At 39.9% G+C, this 24,537-nt stretch overlaps 1 protein-coding gene across 1 annotated transcript in view; it reads left to right on the forward strand.

Moving 5' to 3' along the window:
* Nucleotides 1-24,537, forward strand: part of trdn (triadin) — a 507,565-nt gene that overhangs the window by 312,575 nt on the left and 170,453 nt on the right. The window contains exons 28-30 of the mRNA XM_073055375.1: nucleotides 6,236-6,274; nucleotides 10,287-10,325; nucleotides 14,291-14,317. Of these exons, the coding sequence (XP_072911476.1) occupies nucleotides 6,236-6,274; nucleotides 10,287-10,325; nucleotides 14,291-14,317 (105 nt within the window). The remainder of the gene's footprint in view (nucleotides 1-6,235; nucleotides 6,275-10,286; nucleotides 10,326-14,290; nucleotides 14,318-24,537) is intronic.

The following is a 24,537-nucleotide window of genomic DNA, read 5'->3' on the forward strand; positions in this document are numbered from 1 at the left end:
TTGTCTGCATGTGGAATGGTTCATGTTGACTTTGGAGTTGCTGGCCGCTGCTAGCTATATGAAGTGGCATTAATCATCAATTAAGTACGGTAGCTAATCATAGACTGGACCATTCAAATCAATGCAAGTCAAGCCATTAAGTTCAATCATCTATCTCTGTTGTTTGAAATTAAATCTTTGTGCATTTTTATAGTAGCACACTTTGGCAAAATTTCATTAGGGGAGGGCATAAGGTGGGATTTGTGTTTCATGATAACCTCTTCGTGGTGCTCGGACGTTGCAACCTTGTGGCATTCTTGTTCTCCTGATTTGGAATATCTAATAATTAAGTGCCATCCATCTTACTTACTGAGAGAGTTGTCTTCCATAATCCTGACCTTAGTTTCCACACCATCAAAGGCAGATGTTAAGCAAACACTTGATATATTGAGTGCTGCTTGAAGAAATCGCTAGCCAGTTATTATCAATGTATCGCCAGCAGCAACATGGCTCCCAACACACCCGACCACTGTTACACTATGATTTGGAATGCCTATAGTTCCATTCCTGGAGCATTTTGTTGGTAATGTGTTTTGCACCTTGGTCCCAGAGGAATGTTGTTTTGTTTGGCTACATTTATGTATGGTTGAATGCTAAATAAACTTGAATTTGATTTTGAGGAAATCCAGTCATCTGACTGTCCTCCTGCCAGCACACAGGCAGAGGCTAAAGAGCAAGGTATCAAGGACAACAAAGAGGCAGAAGAGTGGCTAGAGGATTGCTTCACCATGTTTAAGGACTCATCAGAGAATGTGAATGAATGGTCATCTCAGACTTCATCAAGACTTATGTGGATGAGAATGTCCCCACAACATCATTCGGTGCCTTCCCCAACCTGGATGAACAAAGAGAACCACGAGCTGCTGGGGGCTAGTTCGGCAGCATTCAGACCTGAAGACCGTGGAAAGTACAAGCGGTCCTGGTATGACCTCCGGAAAGCCATTTCACATGTGAAATGGCAATTCTGGACCAAGTTTGAATGGCAGAAAGATGCTTGACAGGTGTAGCAGGGATTGAAAGCTAATACCTGCTACAAAGTGAAACCAAGCAGCATATGTGACAATGAGGTTTCACTTCCAGGTGAGCTCATTACCTTTTCTGCTCACTTTGACTGACAGAACATGTAGGCAACTTCAACAACTCCCACTGCCTCCAATGTCCCTGTGATTTCAGACTCGGAGGCCAACATGAGAGCATCCTTCAAGAGGTAAAGGATGAAAGCATCTGGGCCAGATGGTGTACCTGGCTGAATACAAAAACCTGTGCTGGTCACCTGGCTGGAGTGGTTACCGTCACCTTTAATCTCTCACTTCAGCAGTGTCAGGTACATACCTATTTAAAGCAAGCTTTAATTATATGGATGCCTAAGAAGACCATGGTAACCTGCCCCAATGACTATTGTCCAGTAACACTTATATCCATTGTGTTGAAGTACTTTGAGAGGTTGGTGATGAAACATATCAACTCCTGCCTGAGAAGCAACTTGGATCAGCTCCAGTTTGCCTCCATCATAACAGGTCACAGCAGATGCCATTTCATTGGCTCTTTGCTCAACCCTGGAACATCTGGGCAGTGAGGATCCATATATTAGGATGCTCTTCATTGACTACAGCTCAGCGTTCAACATTATCATCCCCTCATAACTAATCATAATGCTCCAATACCTAAGCCTCAATTCCGCCCTGTGCAACTGGATCTTTGTTTTCGGCACTTGCAGACCTCAGTCAGTTCTGATTGGCAACAGCATCCTCCCGCAATCACCATCAGTACAGGCGCACCACAAGTTTGTGTCATAGCTCCCTGCTCATCAGGGGATCAGAAGTGAAGAAGGTCGGTAACTATAAGTTCCATGGTGTTAGCAGTGCCAAGGGTCTGTCCTGGGTCAAGCACATAAGTGCCATTACAGAGTAGGCTTGGAAACACTTCTAATTTCTTAAATTTTGCAAAGATCTGCCATCTCATCTTAAAACTTTGACAAACTTCTATAGGTACACGGTGGAGAGTATATTGTATCATGGCCTGTCATGGAAACACTAATGACGTTGAACGGAAAAGCCTACAAAAGGTAGTGGACGCAGCGTAGTCCATCACAGGTAAAGCCTTCACCCAAATGAACACACCTACAAGGAGCACTGTTGCAGGAAAGCATCATCCATCATCAAGGCCTCCACCATCATCCAGGCCAAACTCTTTTCCTGGTACTGCCATCAAGAAGGAGATACAGGCTTTAGATCCTACACCACCAGGTTCAGAAACAGTTATTACCTGAAACCCATCAGGCTCCTGAACCAGCATAGATAGATAGATAGATAGATAGATACTTTATTCATCCCCATGGGGAAATTCAACTTTTTTCCAATGTCCCATACACTTGTTGTAGCAAAACTAATTACATACAATACTTAACTCAGTAAAAAAATATGATATGCATCTAAATCACTATCTCAAAAAGCATTAATAATAGCTTTTAAAAAGTTCTTAAGTCCTGGCGGTAGAATTGTAAAGCCTAATGGCATTGGGGAGTATTGACCTCTTCATCCTGTCTGAGGAGCATTGCATCGATAGTAACCTGTCGCTGAAACTGCTTCTCTGTCTCTGGATGGTGCTATGTAGAGGATGTTCAGAGTTATCCATAATTGACCGTAGCCTACTCAGCGCCCTTCGCTCAGCTACCGATGTTAAACTCTCCAGTACTTTGCCCACGACAGAGCCCGCCTTCCTTACCAGCTTATTAAGACGTGAGGCGTCCCTCTTCTTAATGCTTCCTCCCCAACACGCCACCACAAAGAAGAGGGCGCTCTCCACAACTGACCTATAGAACATCTTCAGCATCTCACTACAGACATTGAATGACGCCAACCTTCTAAGGAAGTACAGTTGACTCTGTGCCTTCCTGCACAAGGCATCTGTGTTGGCAGTCCAGTCTAGCTTCTCGTCTAACTGTACTCCCAGATACTTGTAGGTCTTAACCTGCTCCACACATTCTCTATTAATGATCACTGGCTCCATATGAGGCCTAGATCTCCTAAAGTCCACCACCATCTCCTTGGTCTTGGTGATATTGAGACGCAGGTAGTTTGAGTTGCACCATATCACATGGATAACTTCCAACACCCAAACACTGAGGTCCCAACTGATTCCACAATCTGTGGATTCACTTTCAAGGGCTCTGCAACTCCTGTTCTCAATATTACTTATTACATATTTATCTTCTATTATTATTATTATTATTATCATCATCATCATCATCATCATCATCATCATCATTATTATTATATTATTATTTTTTTCTTTTTGTATTTGTACAATTTGTATTTTGCACAATAGTTGTTTTTCTTCCATCTTAGTTCGTATGTAGCTTTTTTCATTGGTTCTATTGTGTTTATTCTATTTATTGAGAATGCCCACAAGAAAATGAGTCTCAAGCTTGTATCTGATGATGTATATGTACTTTGATAATAAATTTGATTTGACTTTTGGAACATTCTTTTAAGGCAGGGATTCCCAACCTGAAGTCCATGATCCCCTTCCTTAATGGTACTGGTCCGTGGCATAAAAAAAGCTGGGCTCCCGATGTTATTGCAATGTAGGAACTTGATAAAATATTTGAAACAGAATGATCTATTTCCATATCCATTTTAAGGCAAATCAGATTGATTGTCATTGCTTCCTGTAATTAATTTGGATCTGCTGCCAACATCGACTTAGACTTAGGGAGTAGTTAAGTCAAATGATCAATTGGTACCGTGTGCTCCTCAGGAATTAGAAGCAGGCTGTTAAAGATTTGAACATAATGGGAAGGAAGACAGTAAATGGATTACAGAGAGAACAAGAATATTTTATCATGGTCCATCTGCTGTTCCATAAATCTCGATAGAAAACAAACAGTTCTCTGTCTCACATATCTCAATTGTTTTCTCTGTCTAACATCACCTAGTTGACTTTTGAATTTTTATTACATCTCTCTGTACAATTCAGATATACTATTACATTTAATAACCAATCTCATTAAACCAAAGCCATCTGGTTACCTACCTCCTTCTAACCTTAAGTCCTGTATGCCATCTATATTTTTGGCAGTTGTATTATTGAAGTTTTGTTTATTTATTTTGTTATGGTGCCATTTTCCATGCCTACACATGGTAGTTCAGTTGCTCATTAAAAGAAGGCTGTTCTTTCAATCTTTGCAGCATCTACTTTTATGCCAAAATGTTCCCATTACAGTATTCTGGAATTACATGAAATAGCTCAAGTGAAGCTTATAACAAGACTTTAAACAGCAACTTCTCCTGACTGAGAAAAAAACATGAGAGTGACTTTGTTATTGGCACTCATGACACAATGATGTGCCACAATCTTGACAAGCTTGAACTCATTTCCAGTTGGGAATGATGAGCAATCTGAATCGGACTCAGGTTTAAATTTGTCGTGAAATTTGTTATCTTTGAGGCAGCAATACAATGCAATACATAATAATAGGGAGAGAAAAAAAGTAAATTATACGAGATATAAGACTATACAACCATAATATATATGAGCAGAATTAGTCTATTTGGCCATTAAGTCTGCTCAGCCATTTCATCATGTCTGTTTCATCATCTTTCAGCCCCGGTCTCCTGCCTTCTCCCATATTGCTGCATGCCCTGACCAATCAAGAATCTATCAGCCTTTGCCATAAGATTCCCACCCTCTAGCTAAAGAAATTCCTCCTCTTCTCTGTATCATCTGCAAACTTTGCAACAAAGCCATCAATCAATTCCATCATCCAAATCATTGACATATAATATAAAAAGAAATCGGCACAACACAGACCCTTGTGAAACACCTCTAGTCACCAGCAGCCAACTAGAAAATGCTCCCTTTATTCCCACCCTTTGCCTCTTGCCGATCAGCCACTGCTTTATCCATGCTAGAATCCTTCATGTAATACCATAGGCTTGTAGCTTGTTAAGCAGCCTCATGTGTGGCACCTTGTTAAGGGCCTTCTGAAGATCCAAGTGCACAACATCAACCAATTCTCCTTTGTTTATTCAAAAGAATTCCAAAAGATTTGTCAGACAAGGAAACCATGCTGATGCAGCCTGTTTTATGATATGCCTCCAAGTACCCTGAGACTTCAGCCTTAATAATCCACTCCAACATCTTGCCAACCACTGTCAGATTAATTGGCCTACAGTTTCCTTTCTTCTGTCTCTCTCCCTTCTTGAAGAGTAGAGTAACATTTTCAATTTTCCAGTCTTCTGGAACCATCCAAAATCTAGTGATTCTTGAAGGACCATTACTAATGCCTCCACAATCTCTTCAGCCACGTATTTTAGAACTTTGGGTGTACACCATCTGATCCAGGTGATTTATTTACTTTATTGTCATCAAACAATTGATACTAGAGCATACAATCATCACAGCGATATTTGATTCTGCGCTTCATGCTCCCTGAATCAAATATCGCTGTGATGATTGTACGCTCTAGTATCAATCGTTACCTTCCGACCTTTCAGTTTCTCAAGAACCTTCTTTCCAGCAATACATACATTAACTAGTTAAATGAAACAAGTAGTGAAAACAAAGATGTAGTGAGGAAGTGTTCATGAGTTCGATGCCCATTCAGAAATCGGATGGCGGGGGGAAGAAAATGTTCCTGAATCGTTGAGTATGCGCATTCAGACTTCAGTGCCTTCTTCCTAATGGTCATAATGAGAACAGGGCATGTCCTGGCTGATGGGGGTCCTTAATGATGGATGCCGCCTTCTCGAGGCATTGCTCCTTGAAGACATCCTGGACACTATGGTGACTGCCCATGATGGATCTGAAGTTTTCTACTCTCCACAACTTATTTCGATCTGTGCAGTAGCCCTGCCCCACCCCATACCAGATGGTGATGCAGCTAGTTAGAATGCTTTTGACAGTACATATGCAGAAATTTGCGAGTGTCTTTGGTGACATACACTCCTTGCCAAAACTAAACCCTTCTTGTGGCACTTCCTTGAATCTAAGAACTTGTTCAGGGACTGTGACCAAGCTCAGATGTGATCCAGGCATATTAGCTGTGACTATACCTCTGAGGACTTCATAACTTATATTTTTAATCACGTGATTATCACTTAGTATTCTTGTGTTCTTAGGCTATCAATGCAATACTAGTGTTCGTCAAGAAGGAACTAAAGTTCTGAAATACATTTAAAATTTTGTTTTATAGAGAAAGAAAAACAACAGATGGCAGCTATTGTTGTGAAAGGTAGAGTTTCCATTTTTTTTGTTTATTGCAATATAGTAAGACATTGGGTATTATTGAGAGTATATTTCCAGTCTGAGTCTTGCTGGGGTGAATAGTTAGAGATATTGACTAATGCAGAATCACATTTGGAATCGCGTTCTCTCTTTTGTGATCTCGGTTTGAATGCACTGAAATATTCATCAAAGTAATTTTTTTCTGGATTTAGTGCGAAGTAATAAATTAGAATAGTTATTTTATTGTGAAAATGAAAGAATGCATGCAATTTTAAGTAGCAAGTGATTTGAAATGATAATGGGGTGGGGAAATATTATGGGTATAAGATTAGACAACAAGCACTTTCCTTCACTTGTTATCATCTAGAATTAAAGATCTCTACTATTTTCTCTGTATCATTTACGGTCCATTTCTGTATGGATTGAATAAATTGCATGGCATTGATGAATTGTTTCAGGTAAATGTTCATGAAACTTGTCAAAATTGGGCCTAATGATGCAGCAAGTGTTTAGCAGCAGACAATTGAATTCTTGACAATAAATTTATGTCTGTATGAATGCAGGGTAATAGCACTATCAGTGTGTATCTGTTGTAATTATTGATGGGAACATAAAAATATCGAACATGGGAAGAAGTCTGCTCCATTCAACCCTTTGAATCTCCATCTATCACTGCAATTATGACACTCATGTACATTCTTTGAGCATATACTTCTTGAAGCATTTTATATTCAGAGAGTTAGTATCTCTTAAAATAAGTGAGATTCAACAATCCCATGTGGTCATTAGTTCCAGAGGTTTACCATCTTCCAAGTAAATATAATTTTATTCATCCTCTATCTCTTGCCTGTACTCTCCATCTGTAACCATTCATTGTGACACCCAGGCAAGGTGAAATATGCGCCCTGCATCCATTCTGTCTAACTGTGTCAGTATTATGTAAATTTTAATCAATATTCCACCTCTTTTTTTCCAATTGCTAATGAATACAAACCTAATTTCACCCTATCAATCATAATGCTGAACATCCATTGCACTCTCTCTAATACAAATAATTCTTTTCTTTAAAAAGGATATTAACATCCCAGACGTGGTTTCACCAAGGTGTTGATTTACCCAAATCCTCTCGCTATGGAAGACAACTTACCATTTGCATTTTTCATGTTTTATCAAGTGTTGCCTTTCTTGGTGTAAAGTGGGAGAGCAGGTTCACAGATCCAATGAGTGAAAGAGGGACATAGAATTAAAAATGCATGTGTGAGGTATTTATTTAGCAAACCAACAGCGAAACACTACATTGGGCATCTAGCTAAACAAGTATTCGCCTAAGCTATCCAAAAAACCACCCCTACACCATGCATTCAGTTCCTTTGAATCATCAGATACTATGCTAAACCCCGATTTATAAAACCCAAGAAGTAAGCATACGACTAACAGATACTTAACTAAACAAACCATGGGGGTAGGAGGGGCCTGTCAATGTCTACAATGTTCTTTCTCAGTGGTCCTTCAGGACTAGTTGCAAACTCAGCCTGAAGTCAGTCCCTATGGGTGACAGGAAAGAAAGAGAGTGAACCCTCTGCACGTGCCATCTTTTATACCCCCAGGGTGCCCAGAACCAGAGACGGGTTCCATTGCACCCAAAAGCTAACCAAAGGGAAAAGAGCATCACAAACTTTAAATGAACCAATCAGCAAGATGACAATGACTTTCAAACAGAATGAACTACACCCTCAGAGGATACTTAGACACAATACTAACCCCATAGTCAAATTAGGAATTATAAAGCTCAAGTGTTTAATTGAATATTGTGTACTGTCTGATATTTTGTGGTATGGTTTTGTAATAGGGCAACATGCCATGCAGCATCCACACAAACGAGATTTCACAAGTTTGGTGGGGCCAGAGACTGTCTTCCCCTAGACTAATGCCGGCAGCCGAGCCTGAGGGTTACATACGTTATATACAAAACAAGTAAACCATAAAAAGGATTCATTGAAGTTGTAGTAGATATTACAACGTTATTTGTGTAGAGTAGATGAAAAGTTATAAAATTTAAGTAGCTCGGTACTACAGAATGGAATACATTGGATGGAAACTTTTATTGGTAATTTTCATTAAATATACTATAGTTATATTCAAATTTCAATTTGTTCCACATTTGCAAGGATGAGTTATTAAAGCCTAGGTTTCTTTTTCCCAATGTAACTATTTTTATAGAGTTTTAACAAGTGTTATTGTTCAGTACCCTGCCATTCAAATTCCTTCCTTCTCAATGAGACCACATTATATATATATCAGATGAGGATTTGTTCAGAGGAAGGGTTTGTCCATGGGGCAGATACTCAGGAGAGCAGATAATGGAGGTTAGAGTGGATGAGATGTCAGAGGTGAAAATATATTATGCAGGCTTGGTTCAGAGAAGAAATGATGGTATAGCTGGAAAAGGATTTGAATTTGGAGAAAATGCAGAGATTAACAATGGTGTGCAAGATTATTAATAGCTATAGGCCTTGGAGTGGAAAACAGAAGAAATAATGTTACAGAGTTAATCAATGGAATATTGCATTGACAAGAACTGTTGGTCAAATAAATGAGAGCTGGTTACAGAAACTCTCGTGAAAGGCTGAAGATATTACCTGCAATTGGCAGAATGGTGTTGAATAGGGGTTGTGTAGGAAGAAATGTGGGGATAGCCAGAGTGAGATGGAATAAATTATTAAAAGATAACACCTTAAGCAAAACCTCTCTGGAAGAAGCAGCACATGCAAAATGCTGAAGGAATTCAGCTGGTCAGGCAACATCTATGGAAGTGAATGAACAGTCAACATTTCAGGCTGAGACCCTTCTTCAGGACTCTGGAACCTTGGACATCCCAGCACCAGCCCACCAGGTTGTGTTGCCTTTAAATGATCTTGATAAAGTTTCAATGTTCTGGTTAAGGCCTGCTTTCATACCTGAAACCTACAGCACCACAGGAACTACAATGTACTGTATGATTTTAAGCAAATAATATAAACATAAGGGTTGCTTGCTGTTTAATTTTACATACTCTAGAAAGAGAAATATAGTGGTTAAGTTACTGACCTATCATTCACAATGCTAGAAAATTAATCCTGAGAACTGGAATTTAAGTTCAAGCAATTAAATAAATGTTGAATTACACACAATAAAAAGCTAGATTTTATGATAGTATCCATAACATTTGAGGATTTTATGAAGCCCATTGGGAAGGAATGAAATAAGCCATCCCCATCAGTATGGCCTTCAGAACTAACCCATCAGGTTGGCTCTTAACAATCTCTTCAGTTCAAAGCCACTTAGGAACAGAAAATAAGTGATGGCATTGCCAGATTACACCTTATAGATGAATAAATAAAAAATATAAATTGCCTTCTCGCTGTCTTCCATACTGTCAAAATTGTACGTGCAGAGAGGGCGGAACAGAAGTCTGGATGTGAATTGTAAGGACATTAATTAAGATTCTATTTTGTTGCTCACAGAAATAATGTGATAAGTGATAACATTTCTCTTCCAAGCTGCTATTAATGGATATTTGTTGAGTCACTCCTTGTGGTTGACTAGGAGAAATGCAAACAAAAATTCCTGAATAAGTTGCTACTTACCAACTCTGCTGTGGTTTTTCGGTTACTCACAAAGAGGTCGGACAGAGGAGGTAAAATTACTTCATCAGATAATTAAGTGTCTTAGCCCTGCTTTAACAGAGAGGTTATGAGATAGACATTAGATATGATTAATATGGATCTGCAGAAACATGGAAAGTAAAGGAAATAAATCATAATCATAAAAACACAAAATGCTGACAGAACTCAGCAGGCCAGACAGCATCTATGGGAGGAGGTAGTGACGACGTTTCGGCCCGAAACATTGTCACTACCTCCTCCCATAGATGCTGTCTGGCCTGCTGAGTTCTGCCAGCATTTTGTGTTTTTATTTATTTCCAGCATCTGCAGATTCACTCATGTTGCCTCTAAATCATAATCATTATTGTTTTATAGAAAAAGAAGAGAAGAAGAAACCTACAGTTGCAGCAAAAGGTAAAACAATTGAGTGTGTATGCTCTTAAAAGCAATAGAGTAGCTGATGGTCCCCACACTGGCTACATTTCTTCGTCTCAGTAATGTGGAAGTTGCTGAGAGTATGTACCAAGAAGATAAGAGCTCAGTTTCAGATGAATGAAGCTCAGTGTCATGCATAGGAATATTATGTGCTACCCCTGTATTATTGATGAAAGCTGAAAGCATCTGAGGCTAAAAATGAGCGTTTAGCTACATTTGTTTGTAGAAAAAATAAATAATATCAAAATCAGGTTTACTATCACCGGCATGTGTCGTGAAATTTGTTTACTTTCTGGCAGCAGTTCAATGCAACACATGATAAAAAATATAGAGAAAGAAATCTGAATTACAATAAGTATATATATATGTCTATTAAATAGACATATTAAATAGACAATTGATATAAGTAGTGCAAAAATAAAACAAATAAAAAAGTAGTGAGGTAATGTTCATGGGTTCAATGTCCACTTGAAAATCAGATGGCAGAGGGGCAGAGGCTGTTCCCGAGTCGCTGACTCTGTGCCTTTAGCCTTCTCTACCACCTTCCTGATGGGGGTCCTTAATGATGGACACCGCCTTCCTGAGGCACCATTCCTTGCAGATGACTTGATACTACGAAGGCTAGTACCCATAATGGAGCTGACTAATTTTACAAGTTTTGTCAATCTTGTGCCTCCTACCCCCGCCATACCAGATGATGCAGCCCGTCAGAATGCACTCCATGGTACACTTGTAGAGGTTTTTGAGTGTTTTAGCTGACAAACCAAATCTCCTCAGACTCCTCATGAAATTTAGCTGCTGCCTTGCCTTCTTTGTAGCTGCGTCAATATGGTGCATCCAGGTTAGGTCCTCAGAGATACTGACACCCAGGATCTTTAAATTGTTCATACGATGTAATATAAAACAGACCTCAAGAATAAACCTTATTGAACCTCAAGGAGCTCAATACTGTGAACTAAACTCCTTTAATAAAGTAAGTTTATCAGAACTTCGAGAAATATTTACTCTGCTAAAACCGTTCACTGGTATCCTTGATCCTATTCCCACAGGCTTTTTACTAGAAATTTCTGATACAGTAATCGACAGTGTACTCAACATTGTTAATTGCTCACTAGTTTTTGGTATTTTTCCTTAAAAACTGCAGTAGTTCGATCCCTGCTTTACAAAAAGATCTAGAATGCTCTGGTTTGGACAATTTTGACTTATCTCCAATGTGCCTTTTCTAAGTAAAATTTTAGAAAAGTCGTTTTTTGACAATTAAGTGATTACCTGAATTAAAAAGTCTATTCTTGACGAGTTTCAATCAGGTTTTCAATCAAATCATAGTACAGAAACTGCATTCCTTGTTCTCTTAGATCTGAGCACAGCATTTGATACCGTAGATCTCAGCATTCTCATAAACTTCTTTAGTCAATGGGTAGGCCTTTCTGCCTTAAGCTAGTTTCAGTCTTAAATAACAAGAAGAATATTCGTAGTTAACAGTGGTGATTGTGTGTCTACAATCTACAATATTGTGTTTGGTGTACCTCAAAGATCAATTCTTGGCCCATTTTGTTCTCATTCTACGTGGTCCCATTAGATCAAATTATTTCAAACCCCAAAGTGAATTCCCATAGCAACACAGGCAGCACACAACCATATTTGTCTATTATGTCAGATGACCCTGAGGCTCTAAACCCACTGGCCTGTGTCTTACTGGCTTTATGGAATGGATGAGTTTGAATTTCCTTAAGCTAATTAGGGGGGATAAAACAGAAATTTTGGTTATTCCTAGCAATATAAAAAGTGTGAATTTTAGAAATAAACTTGATCATCTGGCAATCGAGCCAGAAGTAAAAACGAAATAGGCCTTATTATTGTCTCTGAGCTAAATTTCGAATTACATATTAACCATATTATTAAGTCTATGTTCTTTCATTTAAGGGACATTGCATGAGTTCCACTCCTTATAACGTCTCAAGATGCAGATACACACTTTTGTTTTTAGCTGATTAGACATCTGTAAAACACACAATTCAGAACTGCCTAAGAAAGGTATAAATCAGCTGCAGCTTGTTGAAACTGCAGCAGCAAGAATCTTAACCAAAAAAAAGAAAGTATGGGCATTTCACCTGTTTTGGCATCATTACACTGGCTGACTGTGTCCTTTAGGATCAATTTTAAAATTCTCTTAATTGTATATAAGCCTCTGAATGATCTTACTCCTTCATACATGCCGGAGTGTCTGTTCCCTTACATCCCTAATCGTAATCTTAGATCCGTGAATACTGGTTTTACTCAGTGTTCATAGAACAAGCAAAAAAGAACAGGAGATGCGGCCTTTTGCTTTTGTCACCAAAAATCTGGAATACTCTTACGACTGAGATACGCCAGGCCAGTACTGTGGAATATTTGAAGACACCTCTAAAACCCTACTTCTTTAATTTGACCTACTTATAGGTTTACTTAATGCCTGTTAATATTGATTGCATTTTTATAATGTGGCATATTTGATTTTTGCTAAGAGAAATCATGGTCAAAGGCCATGATTGTCCATGGCATATGATGATGATGATATTTGATTTCAATTTATTTAATATAATATTTGTCTTTGCTTATGATTTTTAATTTTGTCTTGTATTTTTCTGACTATTTAATTATCTTTGCATTCTGTATAAAGCTCTTTGAGTCTGCACCTTAATGTATGCAAGGTGCTATATAAATAAAGTTATAATTATTATTAGCAAACTTGTTGATACAAATGGAATTCTATATGCCATGTATTTAATTCTGGGATAAAGAACAAAAATATTTGGAGTTGTGATTTATCCTTGTGAATGCTATAAAATTTAGGCTAAAAGGTTATCAGTTTTCAATTACCAAATACATTTGGTCTTCATAATCACGTGAAAGAAGCTAGCATTGAATGAAAAGAAAATGGCCCAGGATTTTCAAAGATCAATAAATCATGGAAATATGTCCTTCAGCTCACTTGGTCTGTACCAAACATTTACATTAATCCAAACCAAATCATGCTTTTTCTCCCAACGTTCCGAGCAACTTCCTTCCCACCTCCGCCCCCCCCCCCCAAGTTCCACTATTTACCTACGCATTATAGGAAATTAGCCTATCATATTATAATGCTCCTGAGATACATCTTAGGATGCATTGGGCCACATCGTCAGTGATGTAACCTGGGGTCATCGGGTGTTTCGGGTCTTTCAACACCAGACACTCTCTCCCAGGCAACCAGCCAGGGTTGATCAGTCCCCGAGCTGCGTCCCAGCAGTATTGGTCCATGGGTCACACATCTTGATCAATAGCCATCTAGACTCGCACAGCAGCCTCTATGATGGTCCTGATGGCTCTTTGCTTTGTAGCCCCTGTAATGCCTAGAAGAGAGTAGGTCCTGCACAGTGAACAGCTAGCAAAACCTGTATTCTCCACCTCTTTAGGCTCACATCATGCCCTCCACCCCTGTCTCTGGCACTGCTCTACCAGCCCCTAGTATTTGGCTTTCAGACGCTCTAATGCCTCGTCAATCCAATCTTCCCAAGGAACTGTCAGTTCTACCATGACCTCCATACAGTACATTTTTGGTATTCGAGCAGAAAGAAGTGAACCCAGGGGAAGCCCATACAGTCACAAGGAAACAAACTATACTTAAATAGCATAGGGCTGGGATGTGGGTCACTGCAGTTGCATTGCAGACCTGGGTCATCTCAAATAAGTTTTAGATGAGCTTGCCATATTATGGGTTATTTATCCTCTTATGGAAAACAAAGTACTGTAATTAATTATATTTTTCAAATGCTTATCTTTTACTTTTTATCCTGCCTCCCGTTCTTCTACATTTGGTGTATAAAGTTTTGTCTCACTTGTCAAAGGATAGGCTGGTAAATATACTTCTATAGTTTTGTTTTATGCGGCATTATGCTACTTACATCTCTCATCTTGTCTTTCAGCTAAAGCTACTAAAGAAAAAGCCTCAGGTAAGCTCTTATGACCTAAAAAGAAACACTGAAGGGTCATATAACTTACTTCTGTCTACGATTAAGAAGCAAATTTTACTTTGAGATATGGGCTCAGTATCTTTTTATACAAAAGCTGCAGATGCATATCTTTTTCCAGTTGGATTTGGCCCAGCTCTGTGGCACCACTCGAACAGGTGGCGGAGCATAATGGATTAGAAATTCTTAACAGCTGATCACCAGCAGCTGCTACCGGTTCTCTTTTCATCATTAACAGGGACCAGGAGCAAGTAGGTGCACAGCCATGAAGCGATAATGTCATAAATCCAATTTGTTTTCACTTCTGACCTATTTTCTGTCATTCATTTCCATGCCAAATCAAAATGGCCATTCTGCATGGGTAGTCATCAGCAAGAAAGCAGGAAGAATGAATTGGGAAATGGCCTTTTAGCAGCCCGCTTAAAGTTTATTACTGAATTTTTTTTTTGTTTGATGTTGCCAATTAAATTGCCATCTGTTCAGCCTGAACTTGAAGCATGAGAAGGAAATTGAGGTATAAATATGAACAACTATTTATTAGAGAGGTGACCTGAGAGGAAGAACTGTTGTTAGTGCTCAGGACAAATGCTGCAACTTTTATTGATTCCAACACATACAATAAAGGTGCATTTGAAAAGCTAACACAAAATACAACACGAGGCCATACAACACTGGAGCAGAATAAGGCCATTCAGTCCATTGAGTCTGCTCTACCTGATTTATTTTGCCTTTCAACACCATTCCCCTGCCTTCTCTCCATAACCTTTGACTCCCTTATTAATCAAGTATCTATCAACCTCTACTTTAGACATACCCAATCACTTGGCCTCCACCACTGTCTGTAGCAATGAATTCCAAAGATTTACATCTTGTTGCTAAAGAAACTCCTCCTCATCTTTACTTCTATTCAGATTGAATTGAATTGACTTTATTTCTTACATTCTTCACACACGAGGAGTAAAATCTTTACGTCTCCGTCTGGATGTGTAATGTGCAAATTATAGTAATTTGTAATAAATAGTATGTCCAGGGAGATATACAACAGAACAGTCAATATAGCTTAGAAATACAATTGTGTCAGTGTGAATTAATCGGTCTGATGGCCTGGTGGAAGAAGCTGTCCCAGAGCCTGTTGGTCCTGGCTTTAATGCTGCGGTACCGTTTCCCGGATGGTAGCAGCTGGAACAGTCTGTGGTTGGGATGATATGGGTCTCCAATGATCCTTTGGCCCTTTTTTTTATGTATCTGTGGCTGTAAATGTCCTGAATAGTGGGAAGTTCACATCCACAGATGTACTGGGCTGTCCGCACCACTCTCTGCAGAGTCCTGCGAATGAGGGAAGTACAGTTCCCATACCAAGCAGAGATGAAGCCAGTCAGGATGCTCTCAATTGTGCCCCTGTAGAACGTCTTTAGGATTTGGAGACTCATGCCGAACTTCTTCATCTGTTTGAGGTGAAAGGAATGGCGGGTTATGGGCTGAGTGCAGGTCGGTGGGACTAGGTGAGAGTAAGCGTTTAGCACAGACTAGAAGGGCTGAGGTGGCCTGTTTCCGTGCTGTACTTGTTATGGTTATGGTTATGGAAAGAGGCACTATTGTGCTTTTTGATGTGTTTCTCGGTATGTGTATACCGAGCAACTTAAAGCACTTCACCCTCTCATCCCCAGATTCATTGATGTCAATAGGGGTTAGCCTGTCTCTGTTCCTTCTGTTGTTGTTGTGGCTATCCCTCGAGGTCGAGGATGATAGTCTTCATTCCATTGATCTATTTGAAGATGCCTGTGCGTGTATTTGTTTAACATGTACTTGATGTTGCACTCCAAGAAGCACGCGATACTTCACAAATCAACCAACTGATTCCAATGGCATGGAAACCACGATGATTGGAGCTGATGGATTTGTTGCAGCCTTCATCTGCCTTCACAGCCACTGGGTTTAAAGTAAATTCATCCACCTGTTCCACCGTCGAGGTCTTGGTTGGATTGTTCTTTGTCAGGGACCTCACCCTCGACCTTACCGCCATGGGTGACCCTACCAGGAGCATAGTTCCAGACGGTATCGCTCTCGGGATCTCGGGTTCACACAAGCTTCTCCGCCATGACAAGGTGACAATCCACGGAGAAGTGTTCCTCCTGTAGTCTACAACCGGCTTGTTTGTTTTTGCGACTTTGAGGGGCAGGTTGTTTTCTTGACACCACTGTGTCAGGGTGATGACATTTTCTCTGCAGGCTGCCTCGTTATTATTTGAGATAAGGCCAATCAATATAGTATCATCTGCAGATTTAATTAGCAGATTGGAGCTGTGGGTAACAACACAGTCATGTGTGTACAGACACTAAAGGAGAGGGCCTAGGACACAGCCCTGGAGGGCTCCTGGGTTGAGGATCAGAGGGGCAAAGGTGAGGGAGCTGACTCTTACCACCTGTTGGTGATTTAGCAGGCTGTCTAGGATCCAGCTGCACAAGGCAGGGTGATGGCTGAATTCTCTGAGTTTCTTGTCAAGCCTGGAGGGAATTATGGTGTTGAATGCCAAACTGTAGTTGAAGAACAGCATTCTCACATAAGCATCCATTTTTACTTTCTTTTTTTAATTAATTTTTTAATGTATTTTTACAATGCGACAAAACAATAAAAAAGAGGTTTATACAGTACAAAACAAACATATCAAATGAACAGTTCATAACAATTAAGAAAAAGCACCCATAGCAGAATCGTATAAGGTTAGTTACCCTACCACTACCCTCACGATATATAAAAAAGTTATCAGAACTTTATCACCACAGAGCTGTATTTATAAAAAGAAGCTATATTGCCTGCTACCAGAACTATAATATGTTTACACATCAAATAAAAACGTAAATCTTAACTGTAAGAAGCTGGAAGTAAGGAATTTAAATGCAAAAGAATAAAAGGGAGGAATGCATCCTTAACCTAAAAGGGAATTATGAAAATATTCAAGAAAAGGTCCCCACGCCTTTTGGAACTTTATGCCCGAATTAAGAAGTGAATAATGAATCTTTTCAAGGTCTAAGCAGGACATAATGTCTCTGAGCCATTGAGCATGAGTGGGTGGGGCAGCATCTCTCCACCCAAGAAGGACTGCATGTCTAGCCAAAAGAGAGGCGCCAGACAATGTACAACGCTCAGTCGGAGTCAGGTGCATGTCAACTTTTCCTAAAGTACTGAAAAGAGCAATCAGAGGGTTAGGTTCCAAGTAGCAGTTAAATATTTGAGATAAGCATCCATTTTTTCCTGGTGTGCAAGTACAACGTGTAGAGCTGTGACTATTGCGTCATCTGTCCATCGGGTGCGTCGGTAGGCAAATTGTAGGGGGTCCAGTTTGGGTGGTAACATGCTGCAAATGCAGTCCTTGACCAGCCTTTCAAAGCATTTGTTTGCTATTGAGGTGAGTGCAACAGGACACCAGTCATTCAGGCATGCTACATTAGTCTTTTTAGGTACGGGGACATGGTGGATGTTTTGAAGCAGGAGGGCACTCTGCGCTGGGAGAGGGAGAGGTTAAAAATGCCTGCAAACACACCAGCCAGTTGTGTCACACACACTCTGAGTACCTGCCCTGGGATGCTGTCCGGTCCCACTTCCTTGTGGCTGTCCTCTCATTGGAAACACCTGTGTACTTCAGCCTCAGAGATGACCAAGGTGCCGGTCACATCGGCGGCTCTCCTCGGGGCTTGGTTCAGTTCATCTGGGGGAGAGGCAACGATGTTGGCAGCACCACTGTGAAGTCTGCGATGGTGTGCAGACCTTGCCATATGCTGCAGGTGTTGCTGGTGGTGAGTTGTCTCTGGATCTTGCCCCTATATCGTTGTTTCACTACCTCGATGACTTTGCGTAGATCGTAGCTGCATTTCTTGAGTTCCTGGTGGTTACCGATGGCGAAGGCTCAGTCTCGTGCAGTGAGTTCAGCACACACAGAACTGTTGATCCAGGGATTCTGGTTTGGAGAGACATTGACTGATTTTTGGGGGAAGGCGTCCTAGGTTCATTTCTGAATGAAGCGCGTGACCCCTTCCGTGAACTCGGAAACATCCTCATCATGAAAGACATTCCAGCTGATGTCATCAAAGCAGTCCTGTAGCATGGAGATTGATTGGTCAGTCCAACAGTTTTAACTATGGCCATCTCTCGTTTCAGCTTCTGCCTGTACACGGGCAGAAGCAAGATGGAGGTGTGGTCAGACTTCCTAAACGGTGGACGGAGGAGCACTTTGTAAACATTGTGGAATGGTGAGTAGCTGTGGTCGAGTATGTTATGTCCTCATGTGTTCACCTGGATGTACTGACAAAACTTCAGAGAGACTTCAGTCAGCGATGCTCAATTAAAGTCTCCAGTGATGATGAAAGCAGCCACCGGGTGTACAGTCTCCAGCGTGCTGATGGTTTCATACAGTTCCTTTTTTTTAATAAATTTTTTTATTGTATTTTCAAATGGTTACAGAAGGAAAAAAAGAATTATCAACCCTTCCCCCCCCCTTAACTCCTCCCCCTAACATATCCCTGTAAAAAGAGAAAAAAAAGAGAAAAAAAAGAAAGAAAGGATGCCTGGATATCGGAAGATCCCCACATGCTCCATGGAGTTCATAATAACTTTAGTATATATATTTATTTATTTCCCCAAATAACCAATAATTTTAACTTCGGAGCACCTATATATTTAATCCTATCTTTTGTAAATAAGGGCGCCAAATTTTCAGAAATATTTTGTATTTATCTCTTAAATTATAAGTAATTTTTTCAAACGGAATGCAGCTAAAAGCTATATCTATTTTCATTTTCTTAATGTATGTTAAAATTCTTTTTCTTTTCACCGGTCCATTAAGCCCATTAACATTAAAACTTTAAAAAATCAGTAAATTAGTCATTATTTTTAACAGGGTTACTCCAGTCTATAGTAATACCTAACTTTTCAACTTTCGTAGTACCTTGGGTAATCTTTTTAAAATTCTCCGTGTTGCTATGTGTCTCCCCCCGATTGTCCAGGCAAAGAAAGAAAGATTAAAGAAAAATAGATTATAAAGATAAAAAAAACAAAATACCCCCCTACTGATGTTGTGAATAAAAAAAAACACAACATTACCCCCCTCCGTTGTGCAGGTCATGGCAATCGCCATGATTACACACGTGAATCCCGTAGCAATCGATCCGAAGTTCCCCAAGCTCCCCCATAACATAAAAAAGTATATATAAGAGAAGAAAAAATAATATCAATACTCTCAATTAATATTTCTCAAATTTTTACCTTTCTCCCCCTGTAACATATAATTAAGAATATATTTAAATATTTTTCTGTCCTTAAACATCCATCAACTCCATTCACTGTCCCTGTCTTCATCTTTAATCTGTTTCACTTTTAAATCTTTGGCTGTGGTTAGCGAATATTTGGGAGTTCTTGTGCAAATTCTTCCGCATCCCAATAATCAGTAAAAGATCTTCTTTTTCCATCATCCAAAAAAATTATCATGGTTGCTGGGTGTCGCAATATAAATTTATAACCCTTTTCCCATAAAACTTTTTTTGCTGGGTTAAATTCCTTCTTCCTCTTTAAAAGGTCATAACTTATATCAGGATAAAAAAGAACTGTTTTCCCTTCTATCATCAATGGCCCGTTTCTCTTTCTGGCACGTTGGGCAGCCGCCTTCAGGATCTTTTCTTTATCTTGATATCTTGAGCATTTTATCAAGATTGGTCGTGGATTTTGATCAACTTGAGGTCTTGATCTTAAGGCTCTGTGAGCCCTGTCAATTTCAATGAACTGGGTTCCTTCTTCCATTTCCAAAATTTCCAGAATCCATTTTTGAAAAAAATTTATTGGATCCTCTCCCTCTATACCTTCTTTAAGTCCAACAATCTTAATATTATTTTGTCTGTTAAAATTTTCAAGTACATCCACTTTTTCCAACAACCGTTTTCTTTCTGATGTCCAGGCAGAAATATCATCTTCCATTTTATTCACTCTATCAATGGTGTCTCCCATTATTTCTTCCGTTTTTAATTTTCTTGTCCATTTTGTCCTGTCTTTTCATCATTTTATCAAACATAATCTTCATATTTTAATATCTTTTTTATTACTTTTAATGCTTTTAATTCATGCATTATTTGCACCAAAGATTTTTTTATGTCTCCAATATCACCTCCAACCTCTTCCTGTTGCTCTTCTTTGTTTGTCTCTTCATCTTCGTCTGATTTATCCAGAGAATCTGATTCCACCTCATATTCATTTTCACTTTCAGTCCCGATCATGGCCGGGATTTGTAGTTTGGGTTGCTCGTGTTTGCGCATGCCCCTTCCTTCACACATGCGCAATTCCTGTTGCTCTTTTTTTTTGGAAACGGTTGATGTTGCCGTAGTTTCCTGTTCTGTATCGCCGGAGGTAAAATGCACTTGAGCCCGAGGCTTTTTCATGGCTGCCGGCCTTGATTCTTTTCCAACTTGTGTTGTCTTCAAAGTAGTAGTTTTCTTCTGCTTCTGTTTAGGAGACATATCTTAAGACAATCCTGAGTAGTTTATAAGTAATTTTTTAAAAGTATTTACTAACTTTTCTTCACTTAAACATTATTTTACTGGTTTTTTACGTGAGAGCTGGATTTCCACGTCACGATCCTACGTCATCACGTGACGTCCCCATACAGTTCCGTGAAAGCCAGGTCAGTGTCAGCCTGTGGCGGAACGTGCACCGTTGTGATGATAACAGCCGTGAACTTCCTAGGCAGCCAGATAGATCTGCACAGCAGCACAAGGTCTCCAGATCTGTAAATAAAGATGCAATGGCACAAATGGTAGAACGCAGCAGATCCACCATTGCTCCTGCCTGTCCCTGTGCCATATTGTTTTCTCCACAAAGCCTGGCTCCCATTATTTTGGCATGGACCTAAGCAGCATAGGCGATTTCTCTCAGCATTCACAAAATGGTTTTGGCAACCATTGAAACCCCAGCCCTTGCACTTGGAGAAGCTGGAGCTTTTAGATCTCTTTAATATTCCCAGACATTGAGTGGAGTCCAGACTGCAGTATGGAAACAAGCCCATCAGTCCAATATGTGCATCAAACACCAAATTGCACTACCCCTGTATTGATCTCAATTTTATTCTTTCCATATTCACATCACCTCCCCTAAATTCTAGCTCTCACTTACACAAGGGGCACTTATCAGTGGCCACTTGACCTACCAACCTATACATCCTTTAGTGGGCTAACAGACAACTTGCTGGACAATTGTCCTGAAACGGGTTTAAACGGAAACGTCTGACAATTCTTTTTTGTCCCGACCCCTCACAGTTGCTGCTCGGCCCACAGGATTCCTCCAGCAAATTGTTTGTTGGTCCAAATTCCAGCATCTGCAGTATCCTGTGGTCTCCACCTTTCTCTGAGATCTGTGAGGACAATGAAGTATCCACATGCTGAAAGGGAGAACCTGCAGGTTCTATGCGGACAGCACCGGTGGTCTTGTTTCATTAACACTCAGGATAAATTAAGCAGATTGTTCAAAAATATTAGTTCTTTGTTCTCAACTTTATAATTCTGAAGACTCATGCCATACTAAAACAAATCGATTATTAAAAGTAACTGAAATCAGTATTGAAAACTTTACGATCACCTCTCTCTGAGCAGATAATGTATTTCATTGATTTGTAGAGGTAATACTGTGTTGCACCAGGTTAAATGTGGTTCAGGTTCAGGGACAGATTTGATAGACCTGGGAAATCTTGGAAAGAGCCTATTACCCTTCTGGATTTTACATCAAGCCCAATGGTCACCTCATTATAGGAAGGATGCGGATGCTATGGAGAGGGTGCAGAGGAGATTTACCAGGATGTTGCCTGGTTTGGAGAACAAGTCATATGAAGCAAGGTTAGCAGAGCTGGGAGCTTTCTCTTTGGAGCGTAGAAGAATGAGAGGGGACTTGATAGAAGTCTATAAGATTATGAAAGGCATAGATAGGGTGGATAGCCAGTAGCTGTTTCCCAGGGCACCAATAGCAAAATTACAACACCAGAGGGCATATGTACAAAATTAAGGGCGGGAAGTATAGGGGAGACATCAGGGGTAAGTTTTTTACACAGAGGGTTGTGAGTGCCTGGAATGACTTGCCAGGGATGGTGGTGGAGGCTAAAATATTAGGGGTATTTAAGAGCCTCTTGGACAGGCACATGGATGAAAGAAAAATGGAGGATTATGGGGTAATGTGGGTTTAGTACTTTTTTTTAAGGATTATATGGGTCGGCACAACATGGAGGGCTGAAGGGCCTATACTCTGCCGTAGTGTTCTATGGTTCTATGGAAGCAAGACTGGCCAGCTGGCAGCACAGGTGGCTAAAGTGACGTAGACTAATACTGGCTCTGGAAACTCTTTTGAGGATGTTTGCATTCCAGAATTGATACCAGCTTCAGGTAGATTTCTCACAATAAATAATATTAATAAATGTAATTGGTAATAAGCTTGTCTAGTTATATATAGAGGAGATACACTATCTGAAATATGTTATTGAGGAATCTTGCTGAAATGGCTAATGCTGAATCTGAAATAGAACTTGGAGTTAAGCAGAGATGGAATGTCCAACATGGAACTATCCATACCAACCAATGGGCACCACTCTGTAACAATCCCCTCTTCTAGTACTTGGGCATAGCTTTCTGTGTCTCAAAGTCTTGAGAGTTAACAGAGCAGATTTCCTCTGCTCTTGCCAGTACTAATGTTGCGATTCACCTATATAACTCAAAGGGCACGCAGAATAGAAGATGGTTTCAGTTGTCAGAGATAATCATCCCAATGTAGGATTTTGTGAATAAAACATGCAAAAGCCATGTTATGTGCTTAACAAAAGCCACAGCCCTTTACTTCCATTATGAACAAACTAAATGCAATAACCTTACACTGACGCTGTTACATTTTGACATGATGTTGTGTTCTTAACATGAACACAACAACTCAAAGACGGTGTTTGTGAAGTATGTAGAACAGTTTCTATTATGAACTATTTGTGTCATCTGTCACCCATTACATACACCAGCCCCAGGACATTACTGTTCTTCATGACAGTGTCCTGGGCCCAACCATCTTCAGCAGCAACCTCACTTTCCATCACAACATAAGAAATGGGGATATTAGCTAATGATTTTCCACTTTGAATTCTACTTGCTGCTCCTTAGAAAATAAAACAATTAAAGATAGCAAGCAACAAGACCTGATAGCATTCAGGCTCAGACTGAGAACACTTACACCAAGAGGCACCAGATAATGACCATTTTCAACAAGGGTATACCTATGACTTGTCTTTGCATTCAATGGCTTTACCTATGCTGAATTTTCTACCGCCAATGTCCTAGAGGTCACCATTGACAAGAAGCTCAACTGGACCAGCCACATAAATGCCATGACTACAAAAATGTATCAAGCGCTGTGTATTCCTCAATGGGTGACTCGTGTCTTTACAACCCAAAGCCTTCCCACTATCTACAAGGCACAAGTCTGAGGCATGATGGAATACAGCAGTTGACCGTAAGAGTGCATTCCCAATGTCATTCAAGTAGCCCAACCTGAAGGACAAGATTAAAGGAAAATTTATTATCAAAGTACAAATGTTTGTACATATAGAGCATGTCACCATATACAACACTAAGATTCATTTTCTTGTGAGCATACACAGTAAATCCAAGAGGCACAGTGGAATAAATGAAAGAATGCACTCATTGTGATGGACAAACAACCAATGTGCAAAGGACAACAAACTGTAAATACAAAAGAAACATGAAAAGAAGTATTTCAGTGATGACATGAGTGAAGTTATCCCCTCTCCTTCAAGAGCCTAATGGTTGAAGGGTAATAACTGTTCTTGAGCATGGTGGTGTGGACCCTGAGGCTTTTCCTGTACTTTCTTCCTGATGTCAACTGCGAGAAGAGAGCATGGCCTGGCTGCCATAGCTCAAATGCCATTTATAAATTTGCTGATGATACAACTGTTGTTGGTTGAATCTCCGATGGAGACGAGGGGATGTACAGGAGCGAGATATGCCAACTATTGTGTTGTTGTCACAGCAGTAACCTAGCACTCAACATCAGTAAGCTAAAAGAGCTGATTGTGGACTTCAGGAAGGGTAAGACGAAGAAACACATACCAATCCTTATAGAAGGATCAGAAGTGGAGAGAGTGATCAGCTTCAAATTTCTGGGTGTCAAGATCTCTA

This window comes from Hemitrygon akajei, chromosome 9, assembly GCF_048418815.1.
Source record: "Hemitrygon akajei chromosome 9, sHemAka1.3, whole genome shotgun sequence".
Lineage (NCBI taxonomy): Eukaryota > Metazoa > Chordata > Chondrichthyes > Myliobatiformes > Dasyatidae > Hemitrygon > Hemitrygon akajei.